Source organism: Nothobranchius furzeri, chromosome 15, assembly GCF_043380555.1.
Source record: "Nothobranchius furzeri strain GRZ-AD chromosome 15, NfurGRZ-RIMD1, whole genome shotgun sequence".
NCBI lineage: Eukaryota > Metazoa > Chordata > Actinopteri > Cyprinodontiformes > Nothobranchiidae > Nothobranchius > Nothobranchius furzeri.
In genome coordinates, this window is record NC_091755.1 from 62,211,409 (window position 1) to 62,229,696 (window position 18,288).

General features: G+C 44.7%; 1 protein-coding gene across 5 annotated transcripts in view; it reads right to left on the minus strand.

The window, feature by feature from the left end:
- Window positions 1-18,288, minus strand: part of cacna2d3a (calcium channel, voltage-dependent, alpha 2/delta subunit 3a) — a 341,398-nt gene that overhangs the window by 49,239 nt on the left and 273,871 nt on the right. For 4 of the 5 annotated variants that reach the window (XM_070545074.1, XM_070545072.1, XM_070545071.1 and 1 more), the window contains 13 exons: window positions 17,851-17,922; window positions 16,528-16,608; window positions 15,927-16,001; window positions 7,320-7,403; window positions 7,151-7,222; window positions 6,447-6,508; window positions 6,294-6,361; window positions 4,695-4,740; window positions 3,908-4,005; window positions 3,710-3,803; window positions 3,463-3,558; window positions 3,207-3,328; window positions 1,414-1,491 (listed from right to left, as the gene is read on the minus strand). In XM_070545074.1, the coding sequence (XP_070401175.1) occupies window positions 1,414-1,491; window positions 3,207-3,328; window positions 3,463-3,558; window positions 3,710-3,803; window positions 3,908-4,005; window positions 4,695-4,740; window positions 6,294-6,361; window positions 6,447-6,508; window positions 7,151-7,222; window positions 7,320-7,403; window positions 15,927-16,001; window positions 16,528-16,608; window positions 17,851-17,922 (1,048 nt within the window). The remainder of the gene's footprint in view (window positions 1-1,413; window positions 1,492-3,206; window positions 3,329-3,462; window positions 3,559-3,709; window positions 3,804-3,907; window positions 4,006-4,694; window positions 4,741-6,293; window positions 6,362-6,446; window positions 6,509-7,150; window positions 7,223-7,319; window positions 7,404-15,926; window positions 16,002-16,527; window positions 16,609-17,850; window positions 17,923-18,288) is intronic. The other variant, XM_070545073.1, reaches the window with a different exon arrangement.

Consider the following 18,288-nt stretch of genomic DNA (forward strand, 5'->3'; position numbering starts at 1 on the left):
AGACAAAAAAAGGTCAATAAAACTTTGATAATAAAGTTTCCTTTTATCATAATGAGGTAGCAGCATGCTAGACTCACTACTTACTCCTAACCAGTCAAAACCACAGACTCGGGCACATTACTTTACCAGGCCCTCCCCATCTCAAGCCAAAACAATGCATGAGGCAGCAAGATGTCTCAGCGAGAAGAGGCAAAGAAAAAATAAAAATATCAAAAATTAAATGGCCAGGGCTGCACGTTAAATATATTTTCTACTATTTTTTAAATAATTATCGATATTGATAAACATATTGTTATCAATATACTTTTTTTGTATATCGTCCAGCCCTAGTACAAAACCAAATCACTGCAAGGAAGCAGTATTTTTGTGTTCGAGGAAGACCTTACCAATGGATTGCCATTAGGGTAAAAAATCTCCGGGAGCGCAACTTCCAGAAAAACGGCAAGCACATCAGACTCCCTTTCATCACTGGCAACAAGCAAAGAGGTTTGTAACTGCTTGTTACAAATCAGCACATGCGTTTTGTCCTCACAGCTCACATAGAAGGAAACACGGCGCCCAGAGACTTAGACCCACTCCCATGTATTTTAGACCCAATTTTTATGGTTATAAGTTAGGAAACTGCCATTATTTTGCAACAACTGGGCATCATTTAAATCATTTTCAACTTTTCGATGGGTATTTCCAGAGATTAACAGTAGATTAACAGTTCTCTTATTTCCCTCTGGGATTAATAAAGTGTTCATTGATCGATTGATCAATTGATTGATTGATGATTGATTGATTGATTGATTGATTGATTGATTGAAAATACACATTGTCTCTTTAAGAGTACTTAAGTCTTCTTTGATGATTTTGAAAAGGTTGTTTTTGGAATTTTCATAAAAAGATGAAAGACATCTATTATATTTCTTTATTTTCATTTAGTTTGCTCATTTCTACAATTTGATATGCTGTCTTGTTCTTTTGGGTGATAAACAAAACAAATACCACATGGTAACATTACGTGCAAAAAGCATCATATTGCATTGTACAGTAAATGTGCACTATTTGGGGGCTTTATACAGTAGGTATGTGTTTATGAGATGGGTCAGGCCACAATAATCAAAAGCTTTTAACAGGAACACAGGCTAATGTGCAATGTGAGTTTGTGAAACTGGAAAATTTTCACTTGTTTAAAAGTATTTCTCCCCATCTGTATGAACATGTCTATGCTGTGCAATGTCCTCATGCAGCATACACAAATACAAAAGCTGCACCATTAGAGCATGTGGGCAGAAAGTGTTTCAGCTTAAAAGGAAAGAAAAAAGTAGGGGGGAGGACAACTGCAGTGCATGAATGAGAACATTGGAGTCTCTAGCATAGAGGAGATGTAAGAGACAGAGAGAAAGAGACACTTGAATTCCCACTTACCTGCCGCTATAGGAGATTCCCTCTCATCCAGAAGCTGAATGGCAGTGCTGGCCAATACAACACTTTTGTTTTCTGATCCTGAACCACACAAACGCAGGAAGAAAACAAGGATGAACAAAAACAGACATATACACACGGTCAGAATATTTGTTATCATTTGTAATTTTAGACCCAATTTCAACAGCCAGTGATTGGACTGAGAAATGCTCAACAGAAAGACCAAAGAGTATAATTTTATTGCTAAAGCTAGCACAGACCTTGGAGGAAAAGTGTGTCCAAGGCACGTAAATAAGAGGCTTTCAGATCACCTGTATTAGCTGGCACTAATGGAGAGCCTGGGGCTGAGAATAGATGAGAGCACATTCTTCCTTTGGAGGATGGAGTATTTCTTAGAGACACTGTTAAACTAAACATGCCTGTGTGTGTGTGTGTGTGTGTGCGTGCGTGCGTGCGTGCGTGCGTGTGTGTGTGTGTGTGTGTGTGTGTGTGTGTGTGTGTGTGTCCTTTTGTAGCTGTGTGATCTGGGCAGTCACTATGGAAAGAGGCTAACCTCGTTGTAGCATACCATATACAATATCAACCCTCAGTAATAAGTCATATCCATATACAAATGGGCCAGAATTAATGAGGGAGGAAGAAATGTGAACACACATAAAAATAAATGAACCATTCTGGATAAAGGGAGATAAAAGTACTGAGAAAATGATAAATTGAACAAAAATATCTTCATCCCCTGATAAGATTATAAACTATGCAACTTTAATGATTGATCTCAGTGATATCTAAAAAATTTAAACTTAAAATAACAACACAGAACCCAATATTAGCTACATTTTCGGCCTGCAACAATAATACATGGCTAAAATCCAAAGTCGCTGATAAACTTGCCTTTACTAAATAATCCAAACATACCTGCAGAATTAGTGGATAGAACTTTATCCAGATGGGCGGAAAGAGGAGTACAAGTACTTGGGCAAGACACTTAACCCGCCTTTCCTGCAGGTGGTGGTCAGAGGGACCAGTGGCGCCTGTGCTCTGCAGCCTTGCCTCTGTCAGTTTACCCCAGGGCAGCTGTGGCTACATTGTAGCTCATCACCATCAGTGTGTGAATGTGTGTGAAGTAGTAGTCCTCTGACTATGAAAGGCGCTATAAAAGTGTGGATCATTTATTATAATTTAACATAACTTTGCGAGTTTGTGGCCAACAGCTGGTTGCTGATCATTTATTTAGTCTGGCTTGCCAGGCTAGGTTGCTGACCCTAGAATATGAATACTGGGGGATGTAACGTTAATGACCTCAAATAATAAATAATAATTTTGTTCTGCTAGCAGCGGCTGGGGTCAAGAAATGTATAATCGGACAAATGTAAATCCCCCCAGCCAGCATTACTTTTGTTTTATTGCACTGCGGAATAAATATTGTGGAACACTAAAGAACTTTGCTCTTATTTGGACACATTTTCTGATTAATAAATAAATTAGATATGACAACAGACTGAAATATTATATCTGCATATTTGTACTTACCTATGTCCTTCTTAGGCCAGTCATTCTCTCATTTAAAATGTTTAGGAGGTGAAAGAAAAATAAACTCACCAGCATTTGTGAGGAGATAGGCACCCCTACTTATTATGTATTTATTATAATAATAATAATTATTATTATAATTATTATTATTATTGTTGTTGTTGTTGTTGTTGTTGCCGTTCTTCACTGGGTGGTTTTGTTTGTATTTGGGTTTGTTAAAATTGGAAAATTAAATAAAAAAAAGTTAAAAGAAATGCCAAACTAACCTGTGTTGAATGGTAGAGAGTAGATAAAAGTACCAGGAACTTGTTCTGCTGCTCTTTTATACCAAAGGGGAAAGTGATCAGCATTGAACACCCCCTCTTTGTCTTCAGCTGTTAGGAAGTCTCTTGCAAGAGAAAAAAAAATGATGCAAAAGATGCACACATAGTGCATGTAAATGTAAATAGTCTGCATCATTTACTACATATTTATGCTATGCAAACACACACACACACACACACACCCTCTCAGTTTACTTACTGGTTTGTAAGTTCATCTGGCAACACAAACAGATTAATTCTGGACATTCCTGTTCTTGTACCCAGGAAGGCAATCTCGACACCTTTATCAGAGTTCCTAAGTAAGCAGATACATTTGTGATGGAATCCATGTATGTAAAAAACTTTTAACTTGTGAAAAAAAAATCCAAAGCAAGTAATATTGGATGTTTTCTTTAACAATAATGTGTTCAAATATTACCCAATAATGGACTGAATGCATGACATACTCTGATTTGTTGAGCACGAGGCTGGTCCAGTAAGCTTCCAGTGGAGCAGTCACCACAGCGTCAAACAAAACCTCCTGAATCAGCTCCTTGTCACCTGGCATGGGAACAAAAAGGGAAATAAATAATGAAGAATATAAGATGTTTAACCTGCAAGTGACCAATACACACAAAAGGTAGGAACACTAATCTGACACTAACATTGTAAACGAGGTTCATGTCCACTGAGGTACATTTTTATTGCTTCTATTTGAGACAGGTAGCGGTGCTCAGGGTGTTCATCTGTGTTGCAGTATGTCCTGAAGCATGGCAGAAGAAGAGAAAAATAGGTTATTTTCATTTTTCTAATTAAATTCAAATAGGTGTTCTTAGCTGGTGACTTTGGATAAATATAAATGGTAAATGGCCTGTATTTGATATATTGCCTTCTAGAGTCCTGGAACCCCCCAAGGTGCTTTACAACACAGTCATTCACCCACTCACACACACACACATTCACACACTGGTGGGGATGAGCTACGATGTAGCCACAGCTGCCCTGGGGCGCACTGACAGAGGCGAGTCTGCCGAGCGCTGGCGCCACCGATCCCTCTGACTAACCACCAGCAGGCAAGGTGGGTTAAGTGTCTTGCCCAAGGACACAATGACAGCGACAAACTGAGCGGGTCTCAAACCTGCAACCTTCCGATTATGGGGCGAGCACCTGTGCCCCCGTCGCCCCAAATAGCAAGTACATTTGATTTGGAACACACTTGAGCTAGTGGTTAGCACGTGATTCCTATCAGAATTGATCTCTAATTCTGCTATCGATGAGATATCAGCAGAAAATCCATTTATTGAACATCTTTATTTTGCATTTACAGTCCAGCAAGCTATCGTTATTAAAGAACATTTGTATTAACATGTTAAGTAAATGATTCAGCAAGACCCTTAGGACCTAAACCCAAGCATTCACACAACTCAAAGAGGATGCTAATGTGGCTCTTACCACTCATCTGCCAGTGCTACATCAGGGTGCTCCAAGTCATGAAGTCCTGTAACAGAATAAAAAACTAAGTGTCTGACAACAAATAAACAAGTGTCTTTTATTAATTCATAACAACAAGAGTGACTAAACAGACATGCATGCACAAATGCATTCACACACACTAACACACACACCAATTGAAAAATGTGTTTTTTGAGTGGATGTGACACGTCTGATTAGATCAGGAAGAGCCAAGTCATGCTCAGAGAGCTCTGCATGATGGACATGTTTAGAGAAACACATAGAGACACACACAGACAGTGCCACATGAATATTAACACACAGATGGTTTGACATGAAAGTAAACAGAAAAACAGACAGGCAGAGACATGGACCGAAGGACAAGGACACATAGTTACTTATTCAACTTGCCAACAGAAAATAAAAATGATGAATGTAGTTTGAGCCCATTATAACCTGTTAGAGCTAAGATTAATAGGGGGAGCTGCAATGAAAGGAAACTCAAAAGACCCGTTGGTGCTTTAGTGTGCAATAAACCCACTGACACCAGAAATGCTTCCTATATTTCTGAAAGATACCATATTCATCCATAAGATTAAACTTTACTGGTGTTTCGGTAAAACTTTACAGGGTTTTGTCAACCATTTATTCAATAAATCTTTTGACAAAATCAAAAACAATAAAATGTTAAAGATGACTGCAGTGTCACTAACTTCAGAAGTGCAGATTACTTTGGATAAGTCATCTGAAAACATGCGTATGTTCACCATTTTTAATCGTTGAGGATTTCTGTCTTAAGTTTTCTGGTTGTTTACTTTTCCCACTCATATTTTGCTCCTACGATGAATGCTATTGCTGCTGTGACACCAGAAGGTCCCAATGAGGGTGTTAGAGCTAAAAGACGCATCTGTGAACCAAGGTCGTACGTGCTTTGCAGAATGTCAGCATCCTGTTTTTTAGTCAAAGTTTGAGATCAGTTCCAGTAAGAATATTTATCTGAACTCAACAGCAGGCAGATGTATCCGGTTTTGTAAAATGAGTTTTGTTCTTTATATAATATAATGGTTTGCCTGCAATGTATGCATGTAAGGTCCATTTCCTGGTTATGCAAGGCTGACGTCAGTAAAGTCTTGAAATAGCTCCGACTTGATATGAATGGAGGATTTTCGAGAAGATTATGGCCGAAGGCTCTTGGCTTTTGGCAGCCCGCTGTCCTCAAAACTTGTCTGAATCAATAAAAAGGAACCCACAAGGGACATCAAAGAGATATTCTATTCTATTCTATTCTATTTGTGTTAGTACAATATGTATCATTGATCATATATTGCATTTTTATTTGTTATATTAGACTTTTGAAGTTAGAAAGCAGCAGAGTTTTATTGGTCTGCAAAGCTTAAATCAGAAGTAATAATGAACTATTACTTTAAAGCAATATGCTAATAGTCAAAAAGCATTATCCATGCTGTGATTTTATTTAACAGTTCAAAAACTTGCACCATTGCAGCAGGGTAAAGACATCATTTGGCCAAATAAATTAAACCAGAAGAAAACCTTCAAATGAGGAAAAAAATAAAAAAAATACAAGAAACACGTCCCTACCTTCTTCTACAGTAACGTTCCCTCTGAAGAAATATTTCCCATGGCCTCTGGAAAGACCAACCCCTAGACTAAAAACAAACAAACAAAAAAACAAGCCGTGAAATAGCTAAATCTTATCTTTAACACAGATTTAGATGAACGTGTACTCCTTACCTGAAAGGAGTCCCTTTAATGTCTGTGTAGTAGTAATCATTGTGTAAAATGAGTACACGTTTCTGAAATAAAGAGTAACAAACTCTGTCAGACATTGCAGTGAATATTTAGCTGAATTAAAACTTTTATCTGATGTGATTCCTTGCGATCTATTGCCATCTCGTGGTAGAAAGAGGGCATTGCAGTAGACCAACCTGGATATGTCCAGCTAGATGTGTGTGTGTGTGTGTGTGTGTGTGTTCAGATTGAGATTAAAAATGTGTTTTTACATTTACGTGAGTCCATGTGTGTAGTTTTGTGCTTACACACTGAATGCTTAATAATCAGACTATACAGTAGTATGCTGTCTGAGCTTAGAAAATGCTAAGTACCTACACACATGCAGAGACAGACAGACACCTGAAAGCCGGTCTACATCCGAGACAGGCGAGTGAATCACTGAGAGGCGGCGTCTCCTGTATTCAGCAGCATGTGCTTGGTGCAGATAAGGGGCTCACACACAGACACACAGTGGCGCATGCCAAGCAAACCGAAAAGGAAACAAAATCCCCAAGTCTGACCAATGTGCCGCTGTGCCAGGTTTAACAATCCTTTGGATGAGTGGATTCTCACTGCTGGGTATTTTCTCTCAGACGCCTTTTGGAGGCTCCCTAAAAGGAGATGCTTGTTTGGCAATTCTACACATTTGATTTGACATTTCTCACCCCTTTGTCGACGCTTTTTGTCACCTCCATAGAGAAGGTTCCTGTCTTCCTGTTGACCATGGCGTTTCTCAACTAGAAGCACAAGGCAGACACACAAACTCTTGTAGAGCAGATTGATATTTAAAGGACTTGTGCAGTGGGGCTTCATGTGGATTTATTGGTGGCTCACCGTGTCGTCCTTATCCTCCCATTCCACCTCGGACAAATCCACACTGCTGTAGTTCGGCTTCCTTCGCTTATTGCCATCTCCGTACTTGATAGAAAGCAAAGCAACAGTAAAAATTGCATTTAATTTCAAGCTTTAGTTTTTTTATTTCCTATTTGGTCTATTTGCGTCTAAAATGTAAAAACGTTGCTCAAGAACCACTGTGGTTGTGTATTGCAGATAAGAACCAGTATGCCAGACTAGCCTTTTACTCCAACATATCTGTATGGCCACAAGAAGATTGGTAAAGCCTTTCAAAACAGGTGACATTGTTCAACCAACTTGGGCCTCACACAAAAACTCTAAAAATGTACTTCTTACTAGTGGTCTCACGTTTCAAAAGAACCAAGAAGAGTTGGGTGGGTCAGGCCATTTATCTTTGAGCTCTTTTCTCAGTCACCTTGCATTCATACTGAATCTGATTTCACATGCCTATCCTTGAAGAAATTATTTTCCAGAAATTGACTTTGAGCCTTGAAAGTAAATTTTCAGATGTTTTTAAGTCCTTTCAAACCCAAATGATCCACAAAATCCATCCCTCCTGACACGTATGCTCATGCTAGCGCTCCCCCTGTGTGTCATGAACTCCTCCTCTTAACCTCCTCTGCGGGCCGGGCTGGTGCTGCACTCCAGTTCCCAGCATGCCTGTCACCGACGCTTCCCGGTGACGTCATCCCGCTGAGCCTATTTAAGGACCTGTCACAGCGGAGCCGGCACTCAGTCATCATCTAACGATAGACGCCAAGCCATTCTAAGACCTAAGACACTAACTCTACGAACCATACGGGAAGAGAACTTCCCACGCTGCCACATATCAGTCTCCATCCACCATTCTCTCCGCGCCTGGGTCTCATAACCACTCCAGCTCAGCCCATCGAACCTGACAGGATGACTGAGTCCCGAGTAGACCCAGCGGAGATCGCACAGCTGCGAGCTGAGGTAGCGCAGCTGCTCAGCCGAGTAGAACGCCAGGAGGCGGACAACGCCCAACTCCGTGTGGAGAACAATCAGCTGCGTGCTGTTACTGATCGCCTTGCATCCAAACTCGATTCCGTCACCGAACTGGTAGTCCAACTCTCCTCAGCCCTCCAACGACAGTCATCTGCCACTCCTAACGTGGTGGAGCCGTATCTAAGTCTCCCAGAGAAATGGGATGGGATTAAAGGATCCCCGGAGAGCATGTTGGCCGTTCTGTCAATGACTTTTGAGTGTCAGCCGGCACGCTACCCGACTTCCTGCTCTCGCGTGGCTCTGTTAACCTCCCTGCTGACTGGGCGAGCCGGTGAATGGGCGGCTGCTCTGTACCATCAGAAGTCCCCAGTCTGCAACGACTATGAAGCCTTCGTGAAAGAACTGAAGAAGGCATTCGTTCATCCCAGCAGCGAGGTCGCAGATGAGACACGCCTGCTCCAGCTTCGACAAGGCTCTCAGACCGTGGCCGAATTCACCTCACGCTTCCGGACCACCGCTGCCCGTCTAACCTGGGGTGATGCCGCGGTGAAGGCTGTGTACTTGGAGGGATTGTCACCCCGCATCCGTGAGGGCATGATTGGTCACGAGGCTCCAACCACCCTGGACCAGGCGGTGGACCTGGCTCTCCAGCTGGACAGCTGCCTCCTCACCAGACCAGGAGTGAGGGCGGTTCCCGTACAATCCCGAACTTTCCCCCGCTGTCAGGAGAACCAACCCATGGAGGAACCCATGCAACTGGGTCATTTGCCCCCCGAGGAACGGGCGCGCCGTTTTCAGGAGGGACGATGCGCCTATTGTGGGGCTCTGGGTCATCCCCGTGCAACATGCCCCATACGCCCGGGAAACGGTCCCTCCGGGTCGGTGTAGGAGCTGCCTCACTCAGAGTTTCCACTCATGCAGCTCCTCATCACACCACCCTCTCGGTCTCCTTCCAGCTGAGCCAAGGACCGGTCCCCCTGGTGGCCCTCCTCGACACCGGAGCTGCAGAAAGCTTTATCGACCAGGGGTTGGTCAACCGGCTCAAGATTCCACTCACCCTCCTCGATCATCCCGTTCCCGTCACCTCAGTGGACGGGCGCCCTCTCATGCCATATCCGATCACGCACCGAACCCAGAACCTCCGGATGACCATCGGAGAACACGTAGAGACCCTTCATTTCTTGGTCATTCACGCCCCTACGACTCCTCTCATTCTGGGTCATTCCTGGTTCCGCCTCCACGACCCTCACATCTCCTGGTCCACCAGTAAAGTCATGTCATGGGGTGTTAACTGTCGCCTTCATCATCCGTCTCCAGGATCACAGCCTAGGGAGACACCACCCAAGGATGTGGATTTAACACTCCTTCCAGGATCACAGCCTAGGGAGACACCACCCAAGGACATGGATTTAACACTCCTTCCACCCCAATACCACGATCTGGCTCGGGTCTTTGCAAAGGAGTCTACCACCAAGCTGCCTCCTCATCGCCCCTACGATCTGGAGATCAGGCTTCAGCCCGGAACCACCCCGCCTCGGGGTCAGCTGTTCTCGCTCTCCCCGGCAGAGACCCAGGCGATGGACGCTTACATCAATGAGGCTCTCCAGAAGGGGTTTATCCGACATTCCACGTCTCCTGGGGCGGCAGGGTTCTTCTTTGTGAAGAAGAAGGAAGGTGACCTCCGGCCCTGTATAGACTATCGTGGGTTGAATAAAATCACCATCAGGGACCGCCATCCTCTTCCCTTAATGAGCACGGCTCTGGACGCCACTGCCCAAGCCACACTGTTTACCAAGCTGGACCTCCGCAGTGCATACAACCTCATCCGCATAAAGGAAGGAGAGGAGTGGAAAACCGCTTTCATTACACCCACTGGACATTATGAGTACCTGGTCATGCCCTTCGGCCTCTGCAACAGCCCTGCCGTTTTCCAGCGTTTCATCACTGATGTCCTCCGTGACATGCTGGGTCGTTGGGTTTTTGTTTATTTGGACGACATCCTCATCTACTCCCGCACGGCCGAGGAACACACCCAGCATGTTCGAGCCGTTCTGTCACGCCTCCTGGAGCACGACTTATTCTGTAAACTGGAGAAGTGTGCTTTTCACCAGGAGTCCACCTCGTTTCTGGGATTCATCATCTCCTCCCAGGGCCTGCGCATGGACCCACAGAAGGTTCAGGCGGTCGCGCAGTGGCCACTACCCAAGACCCTGAAGCAGTTGCAGAGTTTCCTGGGGTTCTGCAACTTCTACCGCCGGTTTATCCGCAACTTCAGCGCTCTGGCGTCACCATTAACTTCCCTGACGAAAACAACCAATCAGCCTCGCCCTTTCCGCCTCTCCCCGGAGGCCGTTGCTGCCTTCCATGAGCTGGTCCGCCGCTTTGTAAGCGAGCCCATCCTCCTCCACCCGGACCTAACACGGCCTTTCGTTGTGGAGGTGGACGCCTCTGAGACGGGCGCGGGAGCCGTACTGTCACAACGTGGCCAGGACTCCAAACTCCATCCCTGCGCATTCTTTTCCCGGAAGTTCTCTCCTACCCAGCAGAACTATGGGGTCGGGGACCGGGAATTGTTGGCGATAAAGTGGGCCCTGGAGGAGTGGCGACAGTGGCTCCTGGGTACCCCCACTCCTTTTCTAATCTGGACTGATCATCAGAACCTCATCCATATTCAGACCGCTCGCCAACTCAACCCTCGTCAGGCCCGGTGGGCCCTCTTTTTCGAACCTTATAACTTTCACATCGCCTACCGCCCCGGCTCAAAGAACCTCAAGGCGGACGCCCTGTCCCGTCAACACACCCAGGATCCAAGGCCTCCTGAACCGAGGTCCATCCTCCCGACCGAACGGTTCTTGGCCGCCCTGCAATGGCCCCTGGAAGCCTCCATCCGGGCGGCTCTCCCGGCGGACCCGGCGCACCCAGAGACGCCTCCTAACCGCCTTTACGTTCCGGCCGTGTGTCGACAGGAGGCCTTGAGGTGGGGGCATAGTTCACGGCTCGCGGGACACCAAGGCCAGGCTCGTACCTTCCAGTTCCTCCGCCGGGCCCTGTGGTGGCCCTCTATGAGAAAGGACGTGCGTGAATACACCGCTGCATGTGACACTTGCGCCCGGTCTAAGTCCACCACCCAACCTGGAGCCGGGGAATTGCAACCGCTCCCTGTGCCTAAAAGGCCGTGGTCGCACATAGGTGTGGACTTTGTCACGGGGCTTCCCGCTGCCGACCACCTGGACACCATCCTCACCATCACCGACCGCTTTTCGAAGGCTGTGCACTTAGTGGCTATGGCAGGGCTCCCCACGGCTAAGAAAACGGCGGAGCTCCTCCTCGATCATGTGGTGAGGCTCCACGGATTCCCCCAGGACGTGGTGTCTGACAGAGGGCCTCAGTTCATCTCACGTTTCTGGAAGGCTTTCTGTCGGTTGGTGGGCGCTTCCGCCAGTCTGTCGTCAGGCTATCATCCCCAGACTAATGGTCAGACGGAGAGAGCAAACCAGCAATTTGGGCGTTACTTACGCTGCTTCGCCTCGTCTCAACCGTCCACCTGGCCTCGTTACCTCCTATGGGCGGAGCTCTCTCACAACCTCCAGACGTCCTCCGCCACGGGTCTATCGCCCTTCGAGACCTGCTACGGATACCAGCCCCCTCTTTTCGACCATCAGGTGCCGGAGGTGGAGGTTCCGGCGGCTCAGGATATGGTCCGCCGCTGCCGTCTCGCTTGGATCAGGGCTCGCGCCGCCATCACCCGGGCTAATACGGAGTACTCCAGACAACACCGCCGCCGCCACCGGCCCGGCCCTGTGTTCCAGCCTGGTGACCAGGTTTGGCTCTCTACCGCAAACCTCCGGTTTCCGGCTGGTTCCAGGAAGCTGTCGCCTCGCTTTTTGGGGCCCTTCCCAGTCCGAGATGTCCTCGGTCCGGTCGCTTACCGGCTGCGCCTCCCTTCCACTCTTAAGGTGCACCCGGTATTCCACGTCTCACAGCTCAAGCCGGTGGTGTCTTCTCCTCTCCATCCGCCTCCGGCCCGGGTGCCGACGCCCCGAGATGTCGATGGGGACCCCGTCTACACCGTCCGCAAGATTCTGGACACCCGCCGCCGGGGCCGTGGATGGCAGTATTTGGTGGACTGGCAGGGTTACGGTCCGGAGGAGCGTAGCTGGGAGCCTGCCCGCTCGTTTCTGGATCCTTCCCTGTTGGCTGATTTCTGGTCTCGTCGCCCTGGGCCTTCTGGAGCCGTCCCTCGCGGGGGGGGGGGGGGGGGGTGTCCTGTCATGAACTCCTCCTCTTAACCTCCTCTGCGGGCCGGGCTGGTGCTGCACTCCAGTTCCCAGCATGCCTGTCACCGACGCTTCCCGGTGACGTCATCCCGCTGAGCCTATTTAAGGACCTGTCACAGCGGAGCCGGCACTCAGTCATCATCTAACGATAGACGCCAAGCCATTCTAAGACCTAAGACACTAACTCTACGAACCATACGGGAAGAGAACTTCCCACGCTGCCACATATCAGTCTCCATCCACCATTCTCTCCGCGCCTGGGTCTCATAACCACTCCAGCTTAGCCCATCGAACCTGACACTGTGCATAGCTAGGACCTGGCCTGAAGTATTGCCACAAGCAGATGATGGCCTTTTACTCCATGAAGTATCACTGTCATTTCATTCTTCCATTTATGTTTTGATTCATACACAACTATTTTCTTCTGTTAAGGGTTGTTGGAGAGCGTGATAGGGAGATTGGTTGGGTTCTGAGGTAGCCTGTCATTGCTGTCATTGAGTGAGAGGTGGAGTGCACCATTAATGGATTGTTGGTCCAACAGAAAGCCAATACTGATAAACATGAGAATAATAATAATGCTCACTGAGGTCATTCACCCTGTCATCTCAAGAAAGTGCACAGTTCAGATCCTGTCAGGGCTCTTTCATGTGGAGTTTGAATGCTCAAATAGTAAAATCCTGATTTTACTTGAGGTACATTTTTAGGCATTGCAATATTTCTTTGCCTTTTTGAGACAGTGTTCATCCTGTTATTCCCCCACAGTGTGATCCAAGATTCCTATAACAGCCTTAAAGTGACGGTGTGTATTTTCCCTGGCGATAGCAGGCAGTACATATCTAAATCATTGCAAGCAAGCAGTATTTTTGTGTTTGAGTAAGACCTTACCAGCAAATGGCCATTAGGTTAAAAAATCCCTGGGAGTGCAATTTTCAAATGAGTAATTTGTCAGATAGTTCAACCTCCAGCAAAATGACAAGCACATCAGACTCTTCATCGCTGGCAAATAGTGAAGAGGTAAATGTGTAAAACGACAATGTTTATGAATGGAGTAAGTTTTGTAACCGCTTGGTACAAATCAGCAAACGTGTTTTGTTCTCATGGGGTCCCATAGAAAGAAACATTACATCTAATATGGCGTCTCCCAGAGGCTTAGACCCGCTCCTATGTATTTTAGACCCAATGTTTATGGTTATATGTTAAGAAGCCAATATTTTTCAACAATGGCCATCATTTCATTCAGTTTCAAAGACTAAGATCGGCTCCTGAAAATCCTTCGTGTTACTTCTTACTTTTCATTTGCAGTCATTTGTTGTTGTGTGAGTCTTTCGCTCTCCTGCACAGCACTTTGGTTAGCTGCCATGCTATTTTCAAATGTGCTCTATAAATAAACTGGTATGGTATGGTGTGCAGTCGACATGAATATTGAGCTCACCAGTAATAACTTGTATAATTATTGAGTAATTTTAATCACTTTTGCACACAAAATGCTAATTCTTGCTATTCACTTCCATTTTTTATCCTAAGCTAAAGTAGACGGACTGCTGCCAGACCAGGAGAGTTACTGCAGTGTCACGATGAGAGCAGGAGGTTAGGACCCAAGATGCAGAATCCCCAGACCAACCCAAGGCAGGAGAGGTTTGAGAGAATACTTCCTTTATTTTAAAGGCGGATGTGCCAAAGTCCAGAGGCACAAAACAAACCTGACTTAATGTCAAACTCGCAGAACAAACAAACAAACAAACAGAAGCTCACTCATGAGCATGAACTAGGGTTACTAGAGGAGGACAGAACACGCTGACAATTACAATGAACCAACACAACACTGAGACACAAACATGGTTATATACACAGAAGGGAGCAATCAGGGAAAAAGGCAGCAGGTGCGTGGGGAGTGAGAGGTGAAGGGATCAAGTGAGACTAATTAGCTGAGTGGGGAAAACGGACTAGGTAAAACAAATCTACAGAGAAACTACAGATAAGTGAACTCCTAAAACCTGAAAACAAGACAACCATAAGAAAAACAGGGATGGGATTTCTAAATCTGAAAACACTATGGGGAAACCTGGAGTGGGCTGGGGAACACAATGGGACACAAGAGGAGAACCTGGAGTGAGAAAAGGAGGAGGCTGGGGACAGAGGGACACAGAACATGACATGCGCTGGTTACAAAATGCTTTTTTTCTCACTTATCTAACTCTGGGGAATACAGCAATAGATAAAATCTCCCTTTAATGGTAAAAACTACACATTGTCCCTTTAAAATTGTGTTAGGACTGTGAAAAATATTTGGTTCTCAACCATGTTCTGACTCTGAGCAGTTTTTTTTCTTTTAATTAACAGCTGCTGAAAACTTGTACATGACATTTTTAGTCACACCGTTGCCCATAGCATGAATGCAAATCAAACAGGAATGATCTGGTTCAGTAAACTTTCACTTATGAACAGTTTGGGGTTTTAAAGGAATTATAGGTTATGCCAAATGTTGTGCAGTACAAAGAAGGCCAGGGTTTTTTTTTTCATCTCATGACTGGTTAAGATACACACCAGCTTCCTGTAACCCTGAACAAACACAAAAGGACAAAGTGGACAGATTTACATAATAACTGCTAATCCCATTTAGCTGACTTCCCAGTTTGTCCACTAACCCTGTTCGATCTGTGTTTCATATAAAGGTGAATTAGGACAAAGTATTGTTGTTATTAATTACAGTGAATGAGTTTGTGTGTATCGGTGCCTTCATTGTGTGTGTGTACTTTTAAATCTCCTCTTCTGTCAGTGAGGACATCCTCCCACCCCTCATTAGTTGTTAAACACCGTTCATTAACATCTTTAATTAGACCACATTTTAAACCATCTGTCTGTCGGCTTTGTGGTCTGCTTCCTCCTCTCCTCATCTGCACTATTTTTCTACCTTCAATATTTCACTGTCTGCTCTCCATTGCTGCACTGCTCTTTCTTACCCTTCACCTTTTCTCTTGGTTCCCAACCTTCCTCGGCCTCCCTCTGCCTGCACACTGCACTTCCTACACTCTCTCATGAAAGGAGTGGGTGAGTACAATGGAGTTAATCACAGCAATTCACGAGCTGTATCTGTGTCTATTCAGGGAGCAGCAGAGGGCTGGAAAACACTCTCCTCATCTACATGCAGCCACAAAACTCACACAAAACACCTGCACAATCACACACCAGCCTTTCTGTGTCAAACTCATCTTTCGCCATTTTATCGGCAGGAATAGTGGAAATTAACATGACATTAGAATTTTAAGCTCTCACTTTTAAGGATTCACAAAGATAATAAGGTTCACTTTTGGCTCTGCACCTCAATGGCGTTGGAGGTACTCACAAGTGGCCGTAAATCTGGGTGGGTGAGGATGTAGCCATTGTTGGTGATTGCAAAAGCGTAGCCATGAATGCCAAGCTAGGGTAATGAGCAGAAACACACAAAAAATGATTCACAACAAATCTGTTCCTAATTGTTGCTCTGGGCTAATCAAGCCCTTTGTCATGTTTCACATTTGGAATCATTCCTTGATGAAACTCAACCCAGGAGCATTTATTAATTTATATCTGGACAAATAAGATGCTCTTAAATGTCAAAACTTGAAATCCAATCATGTTTCGCATCTACAAATCAGTCCAAGGAACCTGAAAAGCACTTTTAACGTGGAATTGTCTGGTCATACTTGGACTGTGATGAAAAGACTTTAAAAAGTCTGAAAACATCCAGAAAGACTGTGATTTATTTGTTTATGGCTTTAACATCAATAATGCACTGAAAGTTTGGAACTGGTGGCATTTTTCAGGAAGAAAAATCAAATGGTAAATTATTCTACGATGTCACGTGGTTAAAAGTACCCAGATTAAGTTATGATTCTACAAAGTGTTTGTGAGTGGAGGGATTTGTACGTAGTATGCTTCCAAGAATGTGATTTTGCTAATTTTACCTTATATTTGGGAATAGTTTTAAGCAGCTCTGAGACAGGCACATCTGTTCCCACCACACCCAGAAGGATCCCATGATTTCTCTAGAAACATATTTTACAAAGTTTGAAAAGTTGTTTTACAGTTTCTCAGTGTCATCAATAACCATTGCAAACTAATTTCTATAAATTACACTTGTTTAAAGATGTGGTTCACTGAAAAACATTTTTATGCAGGATGAACATGAAAATAGTCTCCTACACCTATCTCCTGCATTAGCTTCTGAGAGAAAATAGATGGTGAAACTCTAGGATTCGAAAAGCCTGACAGATCTACGTCACACTGTCACTTAACATTCATGGACTCACTCATCATGACTCATGATGGGGAAGGCTGTTCTTGGTTTCGACTAGTAAAAGCTAACCATTAGCATTAGCAACTCTACCACACAGCAGAACTTCTCCAGGCTTGTGCTATTTGTGGAGACAAAACATCAATGTTGCAAAGCTAACCAAGTCAGTGGTAGAGTTGTGTTGTTTTTAGCCAATCAGAGGTGAGATTTCCAGTTAAGGAAGTAAAGCCTTCTTTCCACTAAATGTGAAAGCGGTGTGTAACGTAATAGCGGCATTTTACCTGTGAGATCATTCCCAACCCGGAGCATTTCAGACATAAAACGGGAGCAAGAGCATTCCGATTAGCTGATCTCATAAGGTCACAAAATCACAAGAGAATTGCAACACCGCGCGTGATTTCAAAAGTCCACACTGCTTGTTAAAAAGCAAGGAGAAAAACAACTGCATGTCACAGGGGGTTTAACATGAAATGATGCAAGTTTACCTGCATATGACTTATTTTTAAAGTTTCCGAATGTTTTACACTGCTTTTGTGTTTGACTTCCTGTCTTGCCTGATCTAAACTGTTTGACGAAACACAATGATGGCATCCCTTTGCTTATGGGACGTGTCCAAAATGTTAACACTTTTGTGCCAGTGGAAAGGAACTCATTCACTATAATGGTGGCTAAGTGTCGCATGATACATTTTGCGGCCATTTTGCGATGCTTTCACATCCAGTGGTAAGAAAGTGTAAGACACCAAATCCTGCAGTCGGAAGCTCTCCTCTGATCTGGCAATCTTCTAGATCCTGACAAAGACGCACCAGGACATTTTGTACCCAGAGTATAACTTACAAGGCATTCATTCCTACTAGAGATCACAGTAAATGTATTGATTAAACAAGTGAACCAGATCTTTGAGGGTCAGCAAAAACTCGTATTTCTTAAAAACTGAGTATTTTAAGGGTAAATCAGATCTGGAGAACTGGGTATGAACTCTGTATGAACTTACCGTCTCATTCTTGGTACTGAACACTGGCATCGCAACTGTGGTCATCAGAACTGGCCCTTGACCGTCCTCCAACTGGAACATGTCGTTGGAAATAATCAATGATGTGTGGCAAGTGAGACGGTGTGAGAAAGAGGAAGACAGGGTGGGAAAAAGAGAACAGTTGAAGATTATAACAACAAAGAAAAGTCTAGTTCATACATTCAGTGATGCCTTGTATATTGTTAGAAACGTCTTGCTTTGTCAAACACTAAGAAACTTTCTTTTTTGATCAACCTGCCTAGTTACGAAGTGGATGGGGTCTCTACAGCAAACTCCAGTCATATTATCTTCTTCAGGGACCTTCAAAACTTCCATGACATGTTTTATTCATGTTTTTATTTGCCTTACGTATTCCATCCAAGCATGCCTTTGATCTCTTGCAGAATAAGCTTATCCAAA